The sequence below is a fragment of the Ctenopharyngodon idella genome, chromosome 9 (genome assembly GCF_019924925.1).
Source record: "Ctenopharyngodon idella isolate HZGC_01 chromosome 9, HZGC01, whole genome shotgun sequence".
NCBI classification, from domain to species: Eukaryota; Metazoa; Chordata; class Actinopteri; order Cypriniformes; family Xenocyprididae; genus Ctenopharyngodon; species Ctenopharyngodon idella.
In genome coordinates this window covers 25,440,837-25,467,420 of record NC_067228.1, presented here as the reverse complement: position 1 = coordinate 25,467,420, position 26,584 = coordinate 25,440,837, and the positions used below count along the sequence as shown (strand labels likewise).

Sequence of the window (26,584 nt, the reverse complement as noted above, 5' to 3'; positions counted from 1 at the left end):
AGGCTTCAGATTATATCCTATTAATCAGAAGAGAGCTGTGAGCCACAACAATGCAATGTGTTCAGAGCTCTCGCTGTAGACTTCTCAAACACACCTCAGGGGAAATCAGTGTTTTACAGCCCTTCCATTTTCAGCCATAGCACCCAAGCTTGAGAGCATTTACAACAGTGAAACACCTCCAGACGGAGACAGGCGCTATGATGTCCAACTAATTAAAGTGTCCCACAGCTCATTTATGAAATGAATTTTCCACAGGCATAGACGTTTGCAATCTCCAAATGCTTATTGTTTTACTGGATTTAAATGGCAGATGTTGTTGCTGTCTGTTCAGACGTATTCATTTAAGTGTTTAGAGTTTAATTGATTGCACGTTCCACTAATCCAAAAACATTATGTCAAATGTTTCCTTCATGAGAGCATTTCCTGAATGAAACTAGCCTGTCCTGTTTTGTGCTAAAAAAAAAAAAAAAAAAAAAATCATGGGCTATGAAATGCACAATAGGGTGGTATCCATATTATCCATATGCAACCTACAGCAGGCTATGCTACATTTTACTATTGCTTTCACAGTTCAATAAGCAATCAAACTCACCAAGTGCTAGTTATGGGTTTTTCTCTTGCTTTGGGACTTCTTTATAAATGTAGAAGCTTTATAGGAAAACGTGTTGTAGCATGCCAGTTGTTTTTCTCAAGAAACTCATGGTTTCTCTGTCTGTATCCAAACCTGACATCTGTTTCAAAACATCTTCACAGGATGATCTGTACCACTGGTTATATATTGGTTTTCTTGGTCTCATAAAAAAAGGAGTCATGATGGGCTTAGAAAGGTCAGAACTAAATGCATCTACTGACCTCATTTCTCTTCTAATTAGAATAAAGCTGAAACATCTGCCGAACAGATATCCCTCCAAACCCTCTTAAAGACTGAGTGATGCAATGCAATTTAAAGATTGGCTCATATAAAAGCATGTTGATCCTTTTTCAAAGCATGCAATCAGGAAGAGTTCAAATGATCAGTTTCAACTACGAATGCTGTCACCTTTTTCGATCTAAAATTAACACCCTGAACTAATAGGATGCTGTTAGAATGTCAGAAACAATTGAATCCGACAACATTGTCTGGGTGATCTCATAAAAGTAATCTTTGTGTGTGATCCTGAATACCGACCCATTAAACCAGGCATGAGCAACACAGGGGAAAGATGCTATTAAAACCCTGGCTGGTGCATCAGGGAAAGTTTGGATGGCCAAGCGGCATAAATTTAATGGGGGAATTGGCAGGTTTGAAGGGCTGCTGTGTGATGGGCGGCCATCAGGGCTGGGTAAGAGTGTGGATAACAAGATATCAGTACATTGTTGACATTGATCACTGCAAAGTAGGTTCAGGGAGCAGATGCGCATTGATTAGAAAGCCAAGGGAAAAACAGAGGAACATAGAAAGCAGGGAAGAAAGGGACAGACATTTGGAAAAGAGAATAGTAGGTGGCAAAATAAAGAGAAAGGAAAGTAATAGGAATATTTTGGGGAGCCCTCATATCGTTCCAAACCTGTAAGAGCTTTGTTCATCTTCAGAACACAAATTAAGATATTTTTGATGAAATCCAATGGCGCAGTGAGGCCTTCATTGCCAGCAAGATAATTAACACTTTTAGATGCCCAAAAAAAGGTAATAAAAACAGTTCATGTGATTACAGTGGTTCAACCTTAATGTTATGAAGTAACGCCGATGAGAATACTTTTTATGCGCCAAGACAACAAAATAACGACTTTATTCAACAATATCTAGTGATGGGCAATTTCAAAACACTGCTTCATGAAGCTTCAAAGCTTTACAAATCTTTTGTTTCGAATCAGTGGTTTGGAGTGTGTATTAAACTGCCAAAGTTATGTGATTTCAGTAAACGAGGCTTCGTTATGTCATAAGTGTTTCGAAACGTTTCGGAATTTCAATGGTTCTTTGGCAGTTTGATACATGCTCCGAACCACTGATTCGAAACAAAAGAGTTGTAAAGTTTCGAAGCTTCATGAAGCAGTGTTTTGATATCGCCCATCACTAGATATTGTTGAATAAAGTCGTTTTTTTTTTTTTTTTGGCGCACAAAAAAGTATTCTAGTCACTTCATAACATTAAGGTTGAACCACTGTAGTCACGTGAACTGTTTTAAATATGTCTTTAGTAGCTTTCTGGACGTTTGAAAGTGTTAATTATCTTGCTGTCAATGGAGGCCTCACCGAGCCATCAGATTTTATTAAAAATATCTTAATTTGTGTTCCGAAGATGAATGAAAGTCTTACGGGTGTGGAACAACATGAGGGTGAGTAATTAATGACAGAATTTTCATTTTTGGGTGGACTAACCCTTTAACTGTACCTATGATGTAAAGAAACATTTTGCACATAATGATGGTTAAAGTGAGCAGGAGCAATGTAAAGTACAAGGACAAAAGTGACTCAATGTCATCTTTTAAACCAGTGTTTCCTGAGCATTTTTGTCTTAAGTATCTCAAATGCCTCATCAGTATAGCTAAAGAGTCTCTTCATCAACACCAAACCAGAAATGTGAATTCTGTTGAAGTCTTCAAAGTCATTAAGGTTTTAAAACAAGCCTTATTGCTGAAATGTAGCTCAAATCAATCATTTAAGAATTGTTTTATGACCAGTTTACACAAATTCTTTCATTAATGTTGCCCATTATTTGGTGTTCCTTCATTATAAAGGAACTGAAAAACATGACATGAATCATGATTACTTATTCAAACTAATTACTATTTTATATGTATAAAAAATTGAAAATACCCCTGGGATTGACTTAAAGTCAATGTGACCACTTACTAATGAGTTGTAATGTTAGTATTTATAATGTTTGGATGTGAATTGCAAATGATTCATTTTTCAAAATGAATGGTCTACATGCAAATTAATTAAGGATGGATTGTTTTGCAGTTTAGCTGTGAGGACTATTCAACATAGAGGAAGTACACTGTAAAAATGTTCTCATCATTATATATTTTTTTTTTAAAATCTTGTATACATCCATTGGACATATAACTTCCTACTTAATTTTATGAGTTTCAGCTTATTTGTTTTATTTTTTTTATTTTCATCAGTAATTAAAATCAAAGTGGCTGAGAAAGTGCAATGAACTTATCACTACAGGTTGTCACTTTGGCAGCACTTTAATTTTGCTTAAAGTCAGCAATCAAATTGATGTTTTCAATTTTAGTGGCTTGACAATTTTTACAGTGACTGACTCAAGTCTCACCTCCCATGAGTCCCATGGCAGTCAAAAATATCTGACATTTAATCAAGCATCTCTCTCTCTCTCTCTCTCTCTCTCTCTCTCTCTCTCTCTCTCTCTAAACTGCTTCAAAAACATGTTCTTTTTTTTTCTCTCTTCTAAAGAAGGAGAAATGGAACAATCGCAAATCAGGTTTGAATGATCTTATTTGATGAGGACCATCTGAGAGGACCTTAATAAGTTTATGTCTATAAAATTTATGAGGACATGTAAAAGCAGCCATAAATCAGTCTGTGAGATTATGACAGCTCGGCATGAGTACTCATTCAGTTGAGGTGACCTGCATTTACCGCCACTCAAGTCACAGATTGTGAGGGCCATGAAGGACATCTTCAAAAACAAAACCTCTTTGGCTCCAAAAAATGGGATGAAACCAATTGCCAAAAGCATTGTCTTGTCTAGCAACAGACTATCATCATTAACCAGCGCATTAGGTATTTGTAATACAGTAGAATTGTGACTTATACTGCAAGCCTGTTGGCTCAGACTTTGGAGAGGCGTTGCAACATGTCAGTGTTCAAGAGTTCTGATCATTTCTCATAAGTGAAATCTTTTACATTATGCAACAACTACTCCGAAGAAAACCTTGACTTCTGAACGGATTGCAGGCACTTAAAACAACAACAAAAGGATAACTTAACATAAAATGTTTAAGGCTGGCATTCCACTAGCTATTTTCAGTCATTTACATAGTTGTATGAGAATCAAAGGACATCAGTGCATGTAGCCGTCTCTCAGTAAACGCTAACAGCTCCAGAAACTCTGCTTCCTGCTGAGATCATGGTATAGTTGACTCTAACAATAGCATTTTTGACATTATCATTATCACGATAAGGCCAACCAATAGGCTTCTTCTCATCCTGAAGAACCGCTGCCAGGCTTGCATCTGATCCAAACATCTCCTCAGCAAACTCTAAGCCACATGCATCAAACACTGATTTATAGTGATTGTATAAATAAATGTTTTTCTTGGGTTCTGCTACACCAAAATGACATCCTAATTCAGTCAGAAAGAAATGTTTAGTCATTTAGTCTTTCATTTGCATTCTTAATGAGTGAGAGTAATGGACCTTCAACAGAAGAGGATGAGGTTGGTGTAACCTCTCCTACCGAGTTGTTTTAGGTCAGCTTGTGGGACGCCACCTTAAGTATATACATTTATACAAGTCTATAGTGAATATGTAACACCATGAGCAATCATGGATCATAAAACAATGACCGATGATGATGTAGCATGTGGTTTGCTTGGTTGCGAGTAGGTGATGAACAATCTAAGGGTGTTCAGTTGAATACAGCTACTCCGTTCTACCATAGTGTGAACCTTGACAATATGTCAACATCAACCCCAATTCTCCTCCATCTTTCCCAGCCTTGGTCTCTGAGAATCAGCATGGTCCCATTGTGCTGACAGTGGTGTAGTTGAATTTAGACATGGACGCTCCGGTGGCAGTGACCTCATCATCACCTTCCCTGAAGCCTCTTCTACGGCAGGGCCAGCAGCAGCAAGAGAAAGTGGTGAGAAGCGCCTTTCGAAAACGCTTGTTCATAAAGCAGTAGATGATGGGGTTGACGCAGGCAGATGTGTAGGACAGCAGGTGGATGAACGAGATGGGGGCTCCAGAGAGAGCCTCGTGGGCCGAGCGAAGGTCGAATGCTTTCCAGGTGTTAACGGAGTACAGGGGCATCCAGCAGATGAAGAACATGGCCACGATGACAATGAGCATACGGATCACGCGCTTCTTTGCCATCAGTTTAGCCTCGGAGGTGTTGCTGCGGGGTCGGTCCACCTTTGCGGAGCCAGTTGGGGTGAGGGCTGACATCTCCATGGAGTTGGGCCTCTTGGACACCTGGATGTAGCAGCCATCTCCGTCATCGGTGCTACATAAGACAGTGCCGCTGATACCATTTTTCATTCCTAGAGAGGAAACATTGCATTTTTCTTCAAAAGAAGCTCTGAGGGAGTACTCAGATAAACACACATCAAGAGGATTTTGAAGCAGATTTGCATTTCCTGAATTTACTGTAGTTCGTGCAAGGCGGCAGCAAAATAAAAGTGTTAAAGTTTTAGGTAAGTTCAAGTTTTAGGCTTTATGTATTTATTTATTTATTTATTTATTTATTTGTAATTGAAATGCTGCATTGGGGGAATCCTAATTCAGTATGCAAATAAACTAAAAAAAATCTGAATTTATGTAAATATCATAATAGTGTGGTCTTGTTGGTTTCATTTTTTTCAATGAATGCATAATATAAATTTAGATCAATCGGATACTTTCAATTTGAATTAATCTTAAAATATAACATTTATGAAGACTGACTTTATTGATAAAATGTCATTTCAATTATGTTAAGCAGTTTGAGTAAATTAATTGTAGAAATTTTTGGAGAAAATATGAATACAAATACACTTTCAAACCCTACAATAATGAATCAAATCATTCGTGATCAAATGACTCTTATGAACTGTTATTTTTAGACAAAACAACTCACAAATCAGTCTCAAACATGGCCATTTCTCAATATGCGTTCTTGTCTGTACTTGTGTTCTTGTGGACTTGTGAAACATTATCAGTCACTACCCAAGTACTATTCCAATTCAAAATTCACATCTAGCCAAGGACTGTTCAAATCCCTGGATGTGTTCTTGATCCGCCCCTTTTATTGAGGATACATTGAGGTGACTTGTGCGGACTTGAGACGGCCAGGGATCCCAGAATACATCTCGTACTATCCAGCAAGCATCAGAAAACCCAAGGCATTTAAAAATACTACTGTTATTATGTAATGAAATGTAGTTTTAAGAGTTTTTTCAGGTGACAGTGTAGTTGTTTAAAGCTCAAATCTGTGGTTTATTAATAAAGATAGGGCCTATTTGAAAACTTGATCTGACGTTTTCGGAGTTGTGAGATCCAGGCGATCACCGACCGCTCAGCGTTCATGTACCCAGTCGAGAACAGCCTTACCTCGGCTAGTCCTTCTGATGTTTGCCGCTGGCTCTGATGTCTCTGTAGTGGTTAAACATGAGATATAATTAATTTTGTCTATATCTAATGGGCGATCTTTGGTCTCATGAATCTATAATTTGTTTTCTGGCAAATCGTTTGGCTTAGGGCAAAGTGACGTTTCATAACTTTATATATTTAGGCTATTTAACTTTACCGCTGTAGGTCTGCTATCGCTGACTTTGTATGTTTGACTGAATTGTTTGCTTTATTTCTTATTGTATAGCTTTTTATACCTTTTACTTATACTTTTATAATGGATATTATTGATCATAAAAAATGACATTTAACAAAAATTAGTTTTATTTTATTACAGTAAAGATAATCAGAGTATGCAGACTATGCACATATTGCCTGAACCACATATGTTTAATATTTTTAAAATGCAAACGAAAAGAGGCAGGGCTATGTTTTATATTTTGTTTTGTTATAAATATACATGCAGTGAAGATGATCAATGAATGCGTTGCCTGAACCACATTTGTGTGGCTATTAATATGTTTAAGATTTTTTAAATGAAAACGAAAAGTGGCAAAGTGGTGTTTTAAAATTTAATTTTACTGTTGCCTAAAATATACATACAGAGATGAAGTCTCTGGTTACTGAGCGTAACCTCGGTTCCCTGAGAAGGGAACGAGATGTTGCGTACAGCTGATGCTGATGCATTGGGCAAACAGCTTTGTCAATGGCGCTCAACCACGTAAAAATAACGGGGCATGGTGCCCTTTATAACGTGGCGCAGAGCGGCATTATCTCAGAATCTTTCGACTGAATACTAAGACCTGAGCAGAGAAAACACAGCACGAACGCAACGTCTCGTTCCCTTCTCAGGGAACCGAGGTTGTGTTCAGTAACCGGAGGCGTTCCCTTTTGAGATGGTCTCTCGACGCATTGGGGTACTTGTACAGTCACACTGTCTTATTGCAAATGGCGCTCAGCTAATGTTGAGACATAACAATTCAGTGGAACATAAGCAGAAAAAGTACATATGCCGCCTGGGTGGGATATTCCTTTATAATGATAACTCAGCTAAGCCCGGCCTATCATTGCGGAGCTCGTTAGGAGATTTTATGCACAAGCCAAAAGAAATCAATTGAGGGGGGTCTCCTGAATTTGCATACCAGTGGACCTGGTTGAATCCTGTGCTCCCAGACAAGGAGGGCAGGGCCAAGACAGTCATTGAATGAGTGCGTACATAATATTGAGAGTAGATGCTGTGAAAACAGCGCTAACTATCAGAAACGTTGACAAGACAATTTATTATGCAATTATTTAGGGTTCAACCATCTCGCACCACGTAAAAACTTTATCACCAAATCGCTCCTCCCTATTGACTGCCCATCAAAACCATTATGGAGCGTAGAGGGCGTGTGGCCATCATCTAAGCGTTTTTGCAGAAAGGACAAAACAAACGAGATTGACACCCTTTGTCACACCAGTCAGTGAAAACCTTCCATTTATGTGCATAGAGGCATCTGGTGGATGGGGCTTTTGCCTCAGAAATCATTTTAATCACCTGCTGGGACAATGAGACTGAAGTTGGGGAACTCCGTTGAGTGGCCAGATGTGCAAGTCCCACAACCTCGGGTTGGGGTGCCAGATCGAACCGTTCTCTTGAGATAGGAGGTCCTTCCTAAGAGGAATGGGCCTTGGGGGGTCCGACAGAATTTCGAGAAGGTCTGGGAACTAGGGCTGAGTGGGCCATTTCGGTGCAACTAGCAGAACTGACTCCTTCTCTTGTCTGATTCTGCACAGCACCTGATGCAGGATGTTCACCGGAGGGAAAGCATACTTGCGCGTTCTCTACCAAGGGTGGGAGAGCGCATCCACTCCCAGTGTGGAGGGCTCAGTCACTGAGAAAAACAGTGGGCAATGAGTGTTCTCTGCTAATGCAAAGAGGTCCCCTCTTCTCTTCCAAATATATTTCAGATCATATTCACATTTTGAGTGTGAAGCCTCCATTCTCCCTGGGTCACTCTCTGCCTGGACAGCATGTCTGCCCTATGGTTCAGGCAGCTGGGGACATGAACGGCACAAATTGTCAAAAGATGTTGATCCACCCATATGAGCAGGCTCGTTGCAAGCGAGGAAAGAGAGTGAGAACGAATGCCTCCCTAGCGATTTATGTACACTAACACCGACATGTTGTCTGTGCAAATAAGAACATGTTTGTGATGGACTTGAGCATAAAAACTCTTGAGTGCCTGGTGGACTGCCTTTAGCTCTAGGAAGTTTATGTGCCACTTTTTCTCCACATCTGGCCAGATGCCAGATGCTGGGCGGCCGTCGCAAAGGGCTTCCCAGCCTGTGCATGAAGCATCTCTCGTGACCACTTTCCGCTCTCTTCAGCCACAGCTGGAACGGTCGTGGGTGAAGCAGTTCTAAGTGACAAACCACTGAGGCAGCTGCCATCAAACCCAACGATCTCTGAAAGCATTTCAGAGGATGTGATTTGCCTTCTTTGAATGCCGCGAGCAAGTTCATAATGTTCCACGTGTGCTCCGGTAGCAGGTGGGCTTGCATGGAGATAGAATCCAGACTGGCTTTTTTGCATGTTGATTGTGAGTCCTAGAAGCTGGAGGTGGCTTATGATAACTTTACTGTGATCGCAAAGCTCACTCGCTGAGGGAGCCATAATTAGCTAGTCGTCCAGGTAATTCACTGTTCGTATTCCACTCAAACGAAGAGGGGAGAGAGCTGCGTTCATGTACTTGGTAAATGTGTGTGGGGCTAGAGAGAGGCCAAAGGGAAGGACCGAAAATTGATAGGTCATGCCTTCAAAGGCAAACCTCAGAAAGCGCCTGTGGCAAAGGGCTATCTGAATGTGGAAATAAGCATCCTTCAGATCCACGGAAATAAACCAGTCCCCGGGTTGAACGAGCGATAGATTCGCATTCCTTGACAGGTACAATCTCCACGGACTGAAGGCTCTGGCTGCGGGTGGGGCTTTTGGGCTGGCTCAATCCGCGGTCTAGAAAAAGAGTGCTGAGAGGATGAGGAGCGCAAATGCCTTACTGATCACACGGAGAAGCTCCTGGTCTATCTGGCCTGGTTAGTATGTCTTGCTGAGACGAGAGTCAAAGTTGTTCACGTGGCTGGCTTCCTCCGCAGCTCTGGAGGAGCGGTGGTGGGGAAGCTTGGTGGACCTGAGGTGGATGCTTAACCTAGTACGAGGGCTATCCTATATGGAGAGTCCTGACACTCATGGCGTCACAGTGAGGGCATTTGGGCTCTTCAATAGTAGACACACCTGTCGTGATCATTGGGGAGCTCTAGAGGTCCCGTACAGTTAGAGCAAAGTCTAAACGACATAAGTGGCTTCACCAGAACGCTTAAGATGATTTTTTGCAATAATCCATTCTTGCGATGACTCGACGTAATCAGGTTTGAAGGAGAAAGATTCTGAGATAATGCCGCTCTGCACAGCATTATAAAGGGCACCACGGAACATTATTTTCACGTTTTTGAGCGCCACTGGCAATCGCGATGCAATGGTGTTAAGTGAATCAGGCTTGAATAATCTAATGAGGAGTAAGGTGTTTCCCACTATGCAGCTGTACGCAACGTAGAGATCATCTCGAAAGGGAATCAGAGTAGCCAGAGTTAGCTGAGTGACGCTATCAATTACGCTGCTGTGCCATTTGCAGAATCACCGGACTTGCGTCCCCCCATCCTCGGGAGTCTGTTCTCCTGAGTCAAACTTATCAAGTCCGAACTACTAAGTATGGAAGTCCAAACTTTGCGTACTTGGTATTGAGAAACACCTATAATTTTAGTCTGAATTGTTCTAAAGACTCATTCACATTCACTGATTCAATCAGAATGGTTCTTGGCTGAATCATTACTTTCATAATATCATCCACATCCTGTAATGTGTGTGTACTTAAGGCTCATGAGACTTAAATAAGCAGACTGAGTTAGAGTTTTGAAAAGTGTTTTGTAGCCTAGTATATATGATCAATTTCGTAAGGCAAGGTTTCTCAGCACTCAAGGTCTACTTTCCTGCAGAGTTTTGTTCCAACATTGATCTAACTCACTTGCCTGTAACTTTCTAATAACCCTGAAGACCTTGATTAGCTTGTTCAGGTGTGTTTTATTAGGGTTGGAGCAAAACTCTGAAAAGTAGACCTTGAAGGCCACAGTTGAGAACCCCCGCCTTAAGGAGTTGTTAAATGGAATCAGAATTGTTACATTCCTTATGATTCCCAACCCTTGCGTCTTTTACTACATAATAACCTTCATAAGACCCCACAGCAGGCTGCATTTTGACATTCTTGAGTTCCCTCCTTTTGCACAAATTGTTACCAAAAAAAATGGGAAAGGAAATGACATTTTGCTAATTCAATTGAAAACATCTTAATGGATAGAGAGGTGACTCAGCACCAGAGAGTTTGAATGCTAGATTACTGCAGCCCAGGGGAAATGGGGGCATATTTATAACATTAATAGAATGTGATTTAGTCAGAACAGCAGAATTCAGGATAGGACATAATCAAAGCAATCCTGCAGATATTAACTTCTAAGGCCTCCATCAATGAGCAATTTCAAGGAAATATTGAAGTTTATATTACCTGTTTTTTTTTTTTTTTCTTGCTTATTTTAGGAGCAGTTACGGAAATTTTGCACAGCTGTAATTATCTTTTTGAAAGTCCTATAGGTCACATTTCATTACTTAGGAAATTGAGTCTCATTCATAAACAGATGGCCACAACTGTACACACAGACAATTAAATCCTCAGGGCAGGTCATGCAATATGTTCACAGCGACTAGCACAGTTAATACCCTTTGGGATGGTCTGGGGCTTACTAAAACATGACACTAAATCAGTCCTGTAATGTGTTATTGCCTTCATAGGTCTCACCGCATTGTCCCTTCTTCTGTTCCAATTCGAACTGTATTCCACGGTAGAGCTCTCGAGATATGAGCCCGTAAGCGATGATCATCACTACTCCAGGAATGAAGAACAGAACAAATAGCAACAGGATGCACCTGAAACAAAGAGAAACCTTTTGAAACTCCCCATCATCACACAAGCTTGCTTGTATATTTCCCCAAGGATGGTCTGATTTAATGAAAAATGTTTCACCAGTATAATTCAAAGCATTCTGTTAATTCTTCCACAGATTTATTAATTCTGATTATAATTATGAATGAATTTAAATACTATAATTATGAATACATTTAAATATTAATAATTAACATCATAAATTCATAGCCATCCATTTGCATATCTTGGAGGGGACATATTTGTGATGTGCCTAACAACAAATACTGTACTTGTGATAAAATCCCTGTAATGCCCAGCCTATCCTGGCTTGATTGATTTAACAGAATATTCAGAAAGAATATGTAAAGTGTACAAGCAGACTCAGAGGGAGAAAGAGAATACTGTTGTAATCCCTTGCTGTCTATGTAGCAACAGCTGTCATAAAACATGAATGTGCCACAAGAGGCATCCAGCTGATGTTTAAGATCCTGGCTCTTTCTCCATGGGCCCTATCATACATCCGGTGCAATGCAGGGCCAGGTGCAACCCAAGTGTTTTTTGCTAGTTTCAGCCCGACGCAGTTATCATTTTCACGTCCTGTGCCACGTTGTTCTGAATAGCAATTTGTGCATTCGTGGGCATGCTGGTCTGAAAACAAGGTGTGTTCAGGCTCATTGTTGACGTGTTGCTATTTTGAGGCAACTTTGAGGCAATATTTTTTTTCGTTTAAAGAGCGCGTTAGTAATATGTGCCTTATAGGCAGGTGCACAACGTGCGTACACTCTGCTTATTATATACACAGCTTATTATATATATATATATATATATGGCTCTTTTAGACCATGCGCCGGGCGCGGCAACCATTTTTTCCGTCGTTAAACTAGCAAAAGTGGATTCGGACACACCCTAACTGCACTTGCGCCGTGCGCTTTAGTCCATGGGCTTAGATCGTAAAATAGGGCCCTATTTGTTTCTCTGTCTTTGTTTTGTATTGAGAAAGATGCAGACAGAGAACGATAATGAGTAATAAAAAGATGCTTTTCCCATTAAAAGAATGTTCAAGGTTCAAAACAACTTAATGGACAGCATTTGTGGCAGATGTTACTATCTCTTCAAAATAAAGTGCTTTATTTAAAACATGAGTTTTAATATTTCCGTTTTTAAAGCCTCCAGAATGCATTGTCCACATAAACTACTATTATAACTGCATACCTGTAAACACAATTGGTTCATATACTGACATACAGATTAAAATTGCACATTATCAGGTGAAAGTAACAGGGTTTAGCACGTTTACATGGTCATGACAGGAGCTGGATTTAACTTTGCATAGACAAGGTTAGTCAAAGTCCCTTTCAAGGAAAGTCTGTTCACTTGACGGCCATATTTGCAATGGACTCCAGGCAGCTATTTCAGGCATCTATCTATCTGAATGGGGGGATCTTGAAATCTCAAAAACTGCTTGGCGGACTCAAAATTAAACAATATACTTCAAATCAGCAACAAAATCTAACATGAACTGCCCCATAAATCCTCATAAATTCTTTTTAAATTATGATCAAATAGCGTTAAAAAGCTTATTTTTTCAGGCTAGACTAACCAATGTGCATGCGCAGTCCTAAGCGCGAGTCTCAGGTTTCTATGGGAACCGGAGCTTCTAACAGCAGCTGCAGTGACGCAATGACTTTATCAATTAGCATTTGGCTCTTTTACTTAGAAGGCGGGACGTATTCCGCCATATGGCGCATTGCAGTTTCTCCCATTTACAAGTAATAGGAGTGAACATTTATAGTCTTTGGGTTAGCAAGCAATTTTATCTTGTTACCGTCAGCGTGACGTTTAACACTTAAAGCTGAAGTGTCTTTTTTTTTTTTCAGTGTTAAATTATTTTTCCTTACCCAACTTAATATGCAACTATAAGTAGTAAACTAGTGCAATTTCACACTACTATTAAAAATTTGGGGTCAGTAAGATTTTTATTTATTTAGTTATTTTTTAAATATGTTTTTGAAAGAAGTCTCTTCTGCTCACCAAGGCTGCATTATTTTGATCAAAAAATACAGTAAGAACCATAACATTGTAAAATAATAATACAATCTAAAATGTTTTAAATATTTTAAAATGTAATTTACATGTATTCCTGTGATGCAAAGCTGAATTTTCAGCATCATTACTCCAGTCTTCAGTGTCACATGATACTCCAGAAATCATTCTAATATGCTGATTTGCAGCTCAAGAAACATTTCAAATTATTATCAATGTTGAAAACAGCTGTGCTGATTAATATTTTTGTGTAAACCATTGATACATTTTATTTTCAAGATTCTTTGATGAATAAGATCAAAAGAACAGCATTTATTTGAGATAAAAAATATTTTGTAAAATTAATAATGTATTTTATTTAATAATTTAATAAAAGTATTAAATATTTAATAAAATTATTTAAAAAGAAAATCTTACTAACCCCAATTTTTTGTAACCTCTATGCCCCCATCAAAATAATGCTTCAAAATATTGTTTGTTGGCAGCCTGAAACTGTCAGAGCTGTGGTGTAGTGGTCTGTGCATGTGCTCTGGACAATGTTGACTCAGGAGCAACCAGAATTGAGTCTGACTTGCGACCTGTCCTGATCCCACTCAAGTGTCTTATGCAAGAAGGCTATGATATGTTTGAGTGACCAATAGAAGATGAGGGGAGTGTTAGTAAAAAACTAACAGTTTTTTTTGTTGTTGTTGTTGACAAGAGTTCTGCACACTACAAGTCTTGTGTATTTTAAATGTATTTAACCCAATGCAATGCATTGCCTCACATCTATACATTATAAGTGCATCACATGAGCACTTACCACGCTTGCTCCACCTCGCTCTTTGGCCAGTCATGGCGGCACATGTGAGCTGTGATGTTGTTGGATTTGGTGAACTGCACCAGGGTGCTGAAGATGGGATAAGGTGTCATAATAAGGAAGGACAGGACCCAGGTGGAAGCAATGACTTTGTAGGCGTGGGATCGGGTCTGCCATGCCCGTGACTTCAGCGGGTTGCAAATGGCACTGTACCTCTCAATGGCTATAGCCACAAGACTGAAGGTAGATATGCACACAGAAATTCCTGTGATAAAGCAGAAGAATGTCATTTTTATAAAAAATTGGTACATACATTTACAATGTGTACAATTGCACAAACTAGAGTCAAAAGCTCAAAGATTGTATCTAAATAGTTTATCCACCAAGTTTTCTGATTCAGTTGCTCTTACATGTATTCACTGCACATCTGTTATTTTTTTCCGAAAGCTTAACGCCTTGCAAAATTGAAAGCAACAAATCCTTAATACGTTCTCCTAAAAATACAAAGCTTTGTGAAAAACATTACAAAATGGCTTTCTTGTTGTTGAATGCTGTAAAGCAAGAATTCCGAACAGCCCCTTATGAGGAATTACTGCCCTGATGCCCCAAGAGCTTTGATCTGATCTCGCCCTCCGCACCAGAGCTCATAGCAGGGAAATTGTTCTTTGCTTTACAAATCCCCTTCCTTTTCCGCCTCCTCAAAAAACAAACAGTGGGAGGGAGGTTGTGGTTGGCACAGCGTGTTGGATGTGCTGCACTGTCACACTTCGACACTGTGTGGGCCTCAGGCCACTCGCGCACACTCAAGCAAATAAGATCTGCTCTCTTCTGAACTATGTCATCTCCAGGGCCTTCACCAGACAGTGACCATAATACTGGAGAAAAACATCCTTTAGAAACGCTATCTGATCGCCATGCATGCAAGTACAAAACATGACAGTGTAATTGTTTCCAAGCCACCATATCTGATTCTTTTTTTTTTTTTTTTTTTTTTTTGTGACTTCGTGACTTTTGTGCAAATGTGCTACAATATACAGTAGTCTGCTGTTGTCCAGAACAGAACTGTCTTAAGGTTTGTTTGTTTTTTCCTTCAATCCATTTGCCAGCCGCCCTTGTACGTCAAATCTGACCTTGGCATTGTATTGGTTGTTACTGGATGAGCATTGACTTTCATTTAGGGAGGTAGTGATCCATGAAAATGCATTCATACATATGTCTACATCAGTGGCCAATTTCTCAAAGCGAGAGTGAGTGCCAAAATCTGACATCCTGGTAATTGTATTTCAAATAAACAGCAGTCTCATGTACAAATTTGACTTGCATTATATTGGTTCACTGGTTTACTTTTACAGGATGTGCTGTTTAGGAGCCAAAAACTTAGATACATGATACCGTGAAACAATTTCTGCAAAGAGATGTACAGGAGACACCAAAGAAAATAACTCTATCCTCACCAGCGTTCTTTTTGTATCAGCACTTGAATGTGGGAAAATAAAATACAACAAAAACAAAAAACAAAAAAAACATTTTGAACAAAAAGCTGAGAATATATATATATATATATATATATATATATATATATATATATATATATATATATATATAATTTTTTTTTTTTTTTTTTTTTTTTTTAAGACTGCAACATGCATAAGCAATGCTTTTGTTGCTTGTTTCTGCTTCTTTTTTGTCTGTGTTTTAATCTGGAGATTCTCTACTCTTTCAGAAGATGTGTAATAGCACTGCCTACCATATAACACTGAAAACAAGACTGTTACAATGTTATCTGTACTTACTCTAGTAATAACTATAAATTATGCATAATTACATGCATCTAACCCTGAACCAAACTAATCCTAACCCTAACCCTATCGTAAGTACATGTTGTTAAATATTACTTAAGTACTTAATGTATAATTACACTGTAATTAGGACACTTTGAAATAAAGTGCAACCACACTTTGTTTTAAAAAGTAATTATGTTGTTGATTGGCTCATGAATATTAATTAGAGCATGGATATTAGATATGCACACAATTCATTTAAAATGACTTTTGACTGTTTTAATATACAGTATCTCACAGAAGTGAGTACACCCCTCACATTTTTGTAAATATTTTATTATATCTTTTCATGTGACAACACTGAAAAAATGACACTTTGCTACAGTGTAAAGTAGTGAGTGTACAGCTTGTATAACAGTGCAAATTTGCTGTCCCCTCAAAATAACTCAACACACAGCCATTAATGTCTAAACCGCTGGCCACAAAAGTAAGTACACCCCTAAGTGAAAATGTCCAAATTGGGCCCAAAGTGTCAATATTTTGTGTGGCCACCATTATTATTCAGCACTGCCTTAACCCTCTTGGGCATGGAGTTCAGCAGAGCTTCACAGGTTGCCACTGGAGTCTTCTTCCACTCCTCCATGACGATATCACGGAGCTGGTGGAAGTTAGAGACCTTGCGCTCATCCACCTTCCGTTTGAGGATGCCCCACAGATGCTCAATAGGGTTTAGGTACCCCCAGCTTCTTTAGCAAGGCAGTGGTCCTCTTTGAGGTGTGTTTGGGGTCATTATCATGTTGGAATACTGCCCTGCGGCCCAGTCTCTGAAGGGAGGGGATCATGCTCTGCTTCAGTATGTCACAGTACATGTTGGCATTCATGGTTCCCTCAATGAACTGTAGCTCCCCAGTAACACTAACAAGTCACATGACACCAGGGAGAAAAAATGGCTTATTGGGCCCAATTTGGACATTTTTACTTAGGGGTGTACTCACTTTTGTGGCCAGCGGTTTAGACAGTAATGGCTGTGTGTTGAGTTATTTTGAGGGGACAGCAAATTTACACTGTTATACAAGCTGTACACTCACTACTTTACATTGTAGCAAAGTGTAATTTCTTCAGTGTTGTCACATGAAAAGTTATAATAAAATATTTACAAAAATGTGAGGGTTGTACTCACTTCTGTGAAATACTGTATAATTGACATTTACTGTTGTTCTGGCCATAAGGTCTGTAGCTGAGTATTGCTTATATACAGCTAAATACAACTTGCTCAATTTACTTCGTTAAAATGAAATACTGCAACACAGTATTTTTGTCATAGATTAATTTAATTGTGCACACTTAAATTTGTAAAATAAAAGTTACATTTTACCATTTGTGTTGCACTACATGAATCATTAGCATTAACTGAACATGTTGAAATTAAGTGTTATCTTATGTTTTTGTGTAAGATGAAAAGGGGAAACTTGATAAGTGTTTACTGTTATGATATGTTGGTGATTTAGGATAGTTTCTGTAATGTTGGCACTTTAGGGAATGCTGAAGAGCTTGTGTTTAAACTATACTGTATGTTGCTTTACTTGTTAAGCAATTTACTGCGTAAATGCTGGAGCAATGCCATCATATTTTCTTGGACTTCACCATGCTTTATAATGTAGTTTAAAAAATACATTTAGCATATTAGCGTGTGTTATTGCTGGCTAGTTGTGAAGGGATTCGAGAGGGATTTTTTTTTTTTTCTAAAGATTTACTTTGACATCTCATTTTTATTGGGCTTTACTCAGTTCAGTTAGGTTTCTGCTTTCTGTGTTTTAGTTAAGTTTACATGAAAATTGTATGGTTATTTTCCCCCCATATGTGGAACCAATTGAATTATGTTTAGCCAAAGAGTTATATTTTTGAGTGTATAACATAAATGTCCAAAATAATAATCCAAGCAATAATTCTTAATCATTGGGTGTGGAGAGCATCGGCTACTTTACTACACAATGCATCAATTCAGTTATAATGCTTTTTTCCATCATATGATGAATTACTGCTGCCACGATTGAGAGAAAATGTATTCAAACAATATTCAAAAAATCAAAGAATGCGTGTTTGCACAGAAAATAATGACTTAATTTAACTGTTCATGCCACAGCAAGCATTTCAATGCTGATTGCACCTGGGTAGACTAAACTGAAAAGTGTGTGAAAAAAAAAAAAATTGAAGCCATAAAGTTCTGCAGATTTAGGGAATAGTGCTTGAAGCTTGTGATATTTACCAGTGCATGTGAAAAAATGACAGTCAATCTTACCCATAAGATAGGCCACAATCTTGCACATGGCAGCTCCAAAGATGAAATCCTCCAGCAGGTTGGGAATAAGAGTGAAGGGCATGCAGACAACAGCCATCATAAGATCACTAATGGCCAGGGAGAGCAGGAATGAGTTGGTCACCGTCCGCATTCGCTTATTTACCACCAAAACCACAATGATGAGCAGATTACCAAACACGCTCAGCAGGAATATGAGAGAGTATAGCAGTATGCGCAGTGAATCCATTTCTGAAAGACAAAGATCAAATAACAGATCGACATATTAAAAGACAGATCCATGCTTTTGAAATGACAAAATATCAACAATGCTTAACCCTTATAAAGCCTACTCTATCATATTTGATAAATTTCTATAATAGTTTATACTTGTTTACTTTTAGTATAAATGCCCCCTTCAGGTTGCGGTATACATGTATTTTTGCCGTGAAATATTTACTGATCTTTATAACTTTTATATTGTCAGCAATATTTTAAGATGAACATTTACTGAAGCAAGTTTTTTTTTTAGGTTTACTTGATTATCCATACATTATTTTTTTTTTTTTTTTTTGTTAAATGTTAAAATGTGAGTATTAAATATGATGGATTAGGCTTTGAGGAATGTTTTTTTTTTATATCTTACAATTACCATTGTATTGCTGTCCACCGAATAAAATCTACAGAGCTTTGATCATAAAACTAAGCATTTGAGTATCATATTTCTAAGGCATATTGTTGGGAGATATAGAGTCAACTGATACTTGCATTGTATGTAAGTACTGTATTCTGTTATACTGTTACAAAAATCTTATTGATTTACATTGCAAGCTATCATATTTTTATCTTACCAAATTGCATATTTTTGCTTAGTTCGGGCCTAGTAAAATTGATTTAATAAAATTGTTCTCTCCCTTGATTACTTTTTTGGGTTTATTTCCCACACTGTCAGCAATTTCCTGATGGAAATTATACAGGTACATTCCAGAAAATGCTGGGTTTAATTATGTGTCTGATTTTTAATTTCCAACCTATTTTGGGTTCATTTTAAGCCAGCTATATAATTTTAATTTTTAAACAATAGTTGGGTTAAATAAAATTGCCCAGCATGTTGGGCAAACATTTAAGCCAACAGTTGGGTTAAAACCATCCAATTGCTGGGTTTGTCCATTTTCAACCCAACTTGGACTGTTTTTAACCTAGCATTTTTTTAGAGTGTATATTTATACATGAATTGCAGATAATTACTATTATGTGGTTATTTCTAAATTGTGCACAGAGGAACGCAAGACATGACCTAAGAAAAACAAAACAAAAAATTAACAATTTAAGGATCATTGTGACATGTTAGTTAGAGTTTGTAATTTGCAAGCAATTTTAGTTCTTAAATCTTTATGACACACAGTGTGTTAGCAAGTTAATCAATCTGCAAATCTGCTATGTGCTATCAGGTTTTCTTGCTGACTTCCGATAATATTTAGAACTGATGTGCTGGTAATGGAAAAAAATCCAGCCATCATCAAATAACATCATCAAACACTTAAAGCTGTTTTTTTGTTTGTTTTTTTCCAGACATGGCTGATGGATTGTCTTTTTTTAGTTGATCTCTGTGCATAAATCACAATTTTACAGAGAGAATCATTCTTCCTGACGCAGGCCATCATTTCATTTAAGTAATGAGTTGGAAACTTGATGTCTGTAACTGAAATGCTGATGTGTAATTGGAAAGTTGATCAATCAGAGGGAACTGCAGTGATTAATGGAGAAAAATTGCAGGATTACTGCAAAACAATATTAGACTATGAATCGTAACTCTGCAGAAACCTCATAATCTTCCAATGAATTCATTTAATAGCATCATAAACATGGAGCCCTTCATAAGCCACTTCATATTTATAGTTTGAACTGAAAGTTTCAGAGTATTAAAACCCTATAAATGATAGTGACTCTAAAACTCTGCAGAAACTTTAATACATTTTAACCCAGGAACCAGATAGATTTTGCACAAATGTTTCATAACTTCAAGAAATAATATGCAAATACTAGATTGTATCTTATCAGAATCTACAGGGCTGATGTGGACTTTAATTTCCTCTGAGTTTAATAAAGACATGGCACTTGCAAGACAAGATAAAATCATTGTAATGCCACAAAAATAAATGAATAAAAAGAAACAGCAAAAACGATTAATGATCAGAAAAGTAGATATGCTATTGTATTTTATATGATATTTCAAATAATAAATAATAAAACCAAAAAATAATTACTTGTTTGGTTGGACAGGAAAAAAGGAAAGTTCAGTGATATAACCAAAGATTCTGTAGGGATAATTGGTTTTGTTTGTTAGTTTCAATTTTTTGGACTTTTAGTTTATTATTTTCAGTCACATGTGTTACTTTGTTTAGTTTTCCCGCTTCTCCTTTGCTGTCATGGTTACTAATATGATTTCCCCTCACTTTCAGCTGTGTCATCGTTAATCATTTACCTGTGTATTTTAGTTCCTGTGTTTTCAGTTCATGTTGTCCGGTCTCGTCTATGTTACGTTGTAGCTACCCTGTTGGAATTGCCTGTGTGTTGAATTAAAGACTTTCTGGAATACTCATCTTCATCTTTGTGCGTTTATGTACAGCGCGTGTGACAGATTCAGGGTACCAAATATAGAATTGTAAGAATCAGACATTGAAAACCATATAGATATTCCACTATTCTGAATATGAGCATGCACCCCTTAAAGTCTATAGTGGTTATGGCCTGACAGATATGTGAATTCCTCATTAAAATTCCTCTGATAATGCACATTATTTGGTTAATTTGACCAGTGCAATATACATAATTTCCGACCACACAAATATTCTATATTCTGTGGAACACAAAAGATATATTAAAAAAACACAGGCAAATTCATTTGCATATGACTGCCTCTAGAGCAAAACATTGACTGATAGTGATACATCATCACACCATAGGCCCCACCCACTGGTGTTCAGTCACTTAACAGTTGAATGTCTACACCGGATGTGAGCATTGTGTCAAAAGAAAATAGAACTCATAATCATTGACGCTGTCTACACTGGATACAGTATACAGATGTTTGTTCAGTTTCTGACACTCTCTATAAGTAATGGAGGCAAGCTAGTAAAAGTTGTGAGTGTAAACATCAGTCCCCTGGCCTCAAGAGATGCACTAGTGACTGATGCTAGAGGCTGCGGTCTTTAGCCTCCTTGTTAGAGTGCCCGCCTCCCACGCCGGAGACTGTGGTTTGAATCCCATTTAGAGTGGGGCAAGTAGGACTGGAGAGGTTATATTGGTGCCGTGACCCAGATGGGAGTGAGGTTTAGGGGGGTGAGTGTAATGGAGGCAAGCTACTAAAAGCTGCGTATGTAAACCTCACTCCCCTGGCCTCAAGAGGCGCACTAGCAACTGACACTAGAGACTTTGGTCTTTAGTGTTCTTGTTAGCGGGCCCGCCTCCCATGCCGGAGATGCGGGTTCGAGTCCTGCTCAGAGCGGAGCAAGTAGGACTGGAGGGGTTACATATGCACTTGATTCTGCTGACAACAAGACAAATGGAAGATCCTTTTTTTTTATGGAATATTGCAGTGTTCTTTTAAATTATTTATCTGTGCACATCAATATATATACATATATATATATATATATATATTTTTTTTTTTAATCCGTGTGCCCTTTGTAATCTTTAATTAAAATATATTCTCCTCCCTCTTGCATCAACATCTCATGTCTTCCCTAATGATGTGTTTACTGATGCAAGGAGGAGACAACCTGTCACTCACATGAGATCACAGCAATAGCAAACCACAACCATCCAATCAATTCCCAATGGACAAAATCAAGTTCCGCCCTATATTTTTTTCTTGTTTGAGAAGCCGTTTTCACTCGGATATATATCACGATAGGGAAGAAAAGACTATCGCAACTTCCCCTTCATGTTGACTTTTTCAGCAACAAGTTCAAATGGCCTCCGGTGTCGCGTCAGAGGATTAGTATATGTTTGTTCTGATCATTTGACTGCAGATGGTTTTGTAAACGAGGCACAGTGGAGAGTTCACAAAGAAACTTTTGTTGAAAGATGAAGCCAACTGTATTGGATCTGACAGCAGCTGCATCACAAACTGTAACAATTTGATAATGCTGTGTCTCTAAATGACAGATTTTTATGGATAATGTTTTCAAAACACTACAACGTGTAATAGAGAGGGAGCGTTGATACTTTTTCCCATATGCAATGATATCAGCCAGTCATAACAGTAGTAGATTACTGACGTGACGCCTTAAAGGCCTTAAAAATGGATCATTTCAGGTCAGAATGAGGGTTGAAAATAATTTTCTGCACATATGACTTTTTTTGTGGAAAAAAAAAACTTCATTAACATCATAAGTGAACCTCAAGAAACATATTAAGATAAATAAAAATACATGTCATGAGCCCTTTAAGTCTTAATTTGCTATAATGATTTTTGACATAGAAAAGCTCCACAAACCTTACAAAAAACAATACTGAATACTAAGCCTTAATTTCTGGGCCCAACTATCAGTTATTGACAAGAAGCCATTTTTTTTGGGCAAAGTCCTATGTATTCCAGCTGTTTTCCATTACTGCATCTGCAGAGAGCAGTCAATATGAGCCAGCATGAGCAGTGAGGCTTATGGGATGTGAACAGTCAGATCCTGTTTGTGGCTTAGTCAGGCTAAAGCAATCAATCGAGGCCACCTTTGACTACAGTGCAGGGTTCTGCGTGTGCTCCATTACTGATCGCCTGTAGCCACTAGTCTTAAAGGATTAGAGCCACCAAAATGCTGCTGACATCCTCAGGACTTTGATCTCATAAGAGATGTGGTCCACATGAGTGGCTCAACTAAAATCGATATAATCTCTCATGCTCTCTGTCGTTGTTGCGAAGAAGGCTTCCGCGTTTATCAAGTACTCTCCACATGGCATTACTTTCTGTGGGACGCATTAGCCTCACTATGTGGGAGAAGCATGAACTAAACTGTTTAAGGATTGCTGTGAATTCTGTCATAGTCATTGGTTTCACAGGCCTCGGGAAATACTTAGAAGTATTAGACAACTGCAGTGTGTTTCCTTGGGGTGGGATTGACTAGATTTAGGGTTAAAACAGCATGTGCCATCATTGGTGGTAATTGGATTAATTTACTATTTTGAATTCTCTATTATATGGAGCTTCATATACATTTGTACAAGCTTTAGAAGTTCAAAAGTCATTGAAAACCCATCTTCTTTTCATAACTATAAGTACATTTATGAAACTGACAACAGTTCTCTTGAAAAAGAAGTACACTTCAGCATATATTTTAAAAGAATATAGTTAAGTGTGAATTTAACAGCATGTTAACTGCAATAAAATGAAAATATATTATAGTTTAAATGTATATTAAAGGATTAGTTCACTTTCATATAAAATTTTTCTGATAATTTACTCACCCCTATGTCATCCAAGTTGTCCATGTCTTTCTTTCTTCAGTCGAAAAGAAATTAAGGTTTTTGATGAAAACATTCCAGGATTACTCTCCTTATAATGGACTTCAATGGCCTCCAAATGGTTGAAGGTCAAAATTATAGTTCTGTTATGCAGCTTCGGTCATTTTCGAAAAAAAATGTAAATGTATATGCTTTATATAAAGAAATGATCGCCTTCCAAGTGCTTTCACCAAAACCGTACTTTCGTATTCTTCAAAAAGCTTACGCTGTATGTCCTGCACCTTCCCTATTCTACTTACGGAAAAAATGTAACTGGCGCTGCGTTCGTTCTGTAAGTAGAATAGGGAAGGCGTAGGACATACAGCGTAAGCTTTTTGAAGAATACGAAAGTATGGTTTTGGCGGAAGCACTTGGAAGGCAATCATTTGTTTATATAAAGCATGTACATTTACATTTTTTTTTCGAAAATGACCGATCGTTTCCCTAGATAAGACCCTTATTCCTCGTCTGGTATCGTTTAAAGCCCTTTGAAGCTGCACTGAAACTATAATTTTGACCTTCAACCGTTTGGAGGCCATTGAAGTCCATTATAAGGAGAATAATCCTGGAATGTTTTCATCAAAAACCTTAATTTCTTTTCGACTGAAGAAAGAAAGACATGGACAACTTGGATGAACATGGGGGTAAGTAAATTATCAGGAAAATTTTTATATGAAAGTGAACTAATCCATTAAATTCAGTTAGTTGAACTTTAGAGTGCTTTTTTAACCCACTTAAGTAGGACACATCTTTATATGTAATTTTATAATTACGTCTTTGAAATAAGGTAAAGTGTACTGTTCAATGTACTGACAAGCATTTGGTAAACTAAAATACTTGAATTTCTTGAATGTCTATACTTAAATATATTTGTAATAACACATTTACAATGATAAAGTTGCAATGCAGTTAAAATTGGGCACCTCTGAGTCCAGACCTTAATTTCATTGAAAGTTTTTGGGATGTGCTGGAGGTGACTTTACAGAGTGCTCACCTCTTGCATTGTCAATACAAGATCTTGATGCACCTCTTGATGGAAATAACATCACAACATTTATTTCCATCGAGAGGTGCATAATTTTTTGGTCAAGATCTTGTATTGACAATGCAAGAGGTGAGCACTCTGTAAAGTCTCCACCAGCACATCCCAAAAACTTTCAATGAGGTTAAGGTCAGTGCCAATTCATGTGTGAAAATGATTCTTCATGCTCCCTCCCAACAATTCTTTCACAATTTGAGCCTGATGAATCTTGACATTGTCATCCTGGAATATGGCCATGATACATCTTAATACATGGTTGTTTAAGAAATGAAAAGCTACACACTCCAACCGTTGCCAAACATATAACATGCTAGAAACATAATAATCACTGTAATAATGATCCATTCATAGACTATTAAATAGTATAGTTTATACTATAGTTAATACTATAGTATTTGCCTATTAAAATCCAAACAGCAACTTTTTTTGGCCGGGCAGTGTACATTTGACTGTGTCGAATGTTATGTTAATATTACTCTGTGCGTTCGCTCGGTATGAGATACGTCCTGTTGAACACTGCGGTAAGCTAGATTGATATTACAATATCATATTAATAAAACCTGGATGACTTATTGCTAAACTTCTTACATGCAATTAACTTTATTGTATATTGTATGATGGAGAAAATGCTGTATTACTGTTAGTATAAATAAAGCTCTTTCTGATTATGCTATGTTAGCCACTTGGCAGAATAGTGTCGTCTCTGAGGCATGGTACAAACGTGTCACTCGTGGTGAATCAAGAAAATACGAGATTCAAACAAAAATACTAACCGTGTTGAGCTATATAACAATGATTAGTTTTCTGCCGATGAAGGTATCCAAACTGTTGCTCACCTGTCTAATGAAACAATATATTAAAGCTTCTGTGGTGTTTCCATGGTTTCTACGGAAATAAAACAGGAAATTGAGGGTAACGTGGATATGATGTTATTGACAGGCGACGCAATGACACGGGCTGTTACACTGGTTAAAATTGCTGATTTCTCTGGATTTAAACATTGTTGGAAACATTTGGAAACATTTGAGTGGCCTTTTATTTCATTAATATTATATTATCGGCAAGTACAGTTTTTTTTTAAAAACTATACAGTTGCATGATAAAGTATGGGAACCACTTGCAGAATCTGTAAAAATGTGAGAGATCATACAAAATGCATGTTATTTTTTATTTAGTACTGTCCTGAGAAAGATATTTTACATAAAAGACTGTTGTTGTTGTTTTGTTTTTGTTTTTGTTGTTGTTTTGTGATGGTTGTTCATGAGTCCCTTGTTTGTTCTGAACAGTTAAACTGAGCTCTGTTCTTCAGAAAAAATCTCCAGGTTCTGCAGGATTTTTTTTTTTTTTGCATATTTGAACCCTTTACAGCAGTGACTGTATGATTTTGAGATCCATCTTTTCACACTGAGGACAACTGAGGGACTCAAACACAACTATTAAAAAAGGTTCAAACAGTCACTGATGCTCCAGAAGGAAACATGATGCATTAAGAGTCAGGGGGTGAAAACTTTTGAAAAGGATGAAGATGTCAAAATTGTTCTTATTTTGTTGAAATATATATATATATATTTTTTTTTTTTTTCTCATTTAGTACTGCCCTTCGGAAGCAACAGAAGATACATACATGTTTCCCGGAAGACAAATTAAGTGCAATTTACTTTGATCTTTAAATTCAAAAAGTTTTCACCCCCCGGCTCTTAATGCATCGTGTTTCCTTCTGGAGCATCAGTGAATGTTTGAACCTTTTTTAATAGTTGTGTTTTGGATCTTAAAATCATACAGTCACTGCTGGAAAGGGTTCAAATATGCAAAAAATCCTGCAGGACCTGAAGGATT

The 26,584-nt window shown here is 37.8% G+C and overlaps 1 protein-coding gene across 1 annotated transcript in view; it reads right to left on the bottom strand.

Moving 5' to 3' along the window:
- Positions 1-2,745: 2,745 nt before the first annotated feature.
- The window catches only part of LOC127519351 (cholecystokinin receptor), a 48,108-nt gene continuing 24,269 nt past the window's right edge, over positions 2,746-26,584 (bottom strand). Inside the window, exons 2-5 of the mRNA XM_051906994.1 lie at positions 18,211-18,459; positions 14,134-14,395; positions 11,163-11,290; positions 2,746-5,213 (exon numbers count right to left, since the gene is read on the bottom strand). Of these exons, the coding sequence (XP_051762954.1) occupies positions 4,684-5,213; positions 11,163-11,290; positions 14,134-14,395; positions 18,211-18,459 (1,169 nt within the window). The 3' untranslated portion in view covers positions 2,746-4,683. The remainder of the gene's footprint in view (positions 5,214-11,162; positions 11,291-14,133; positions 14,396-18,210; positions 18,460-26,584) is intronic.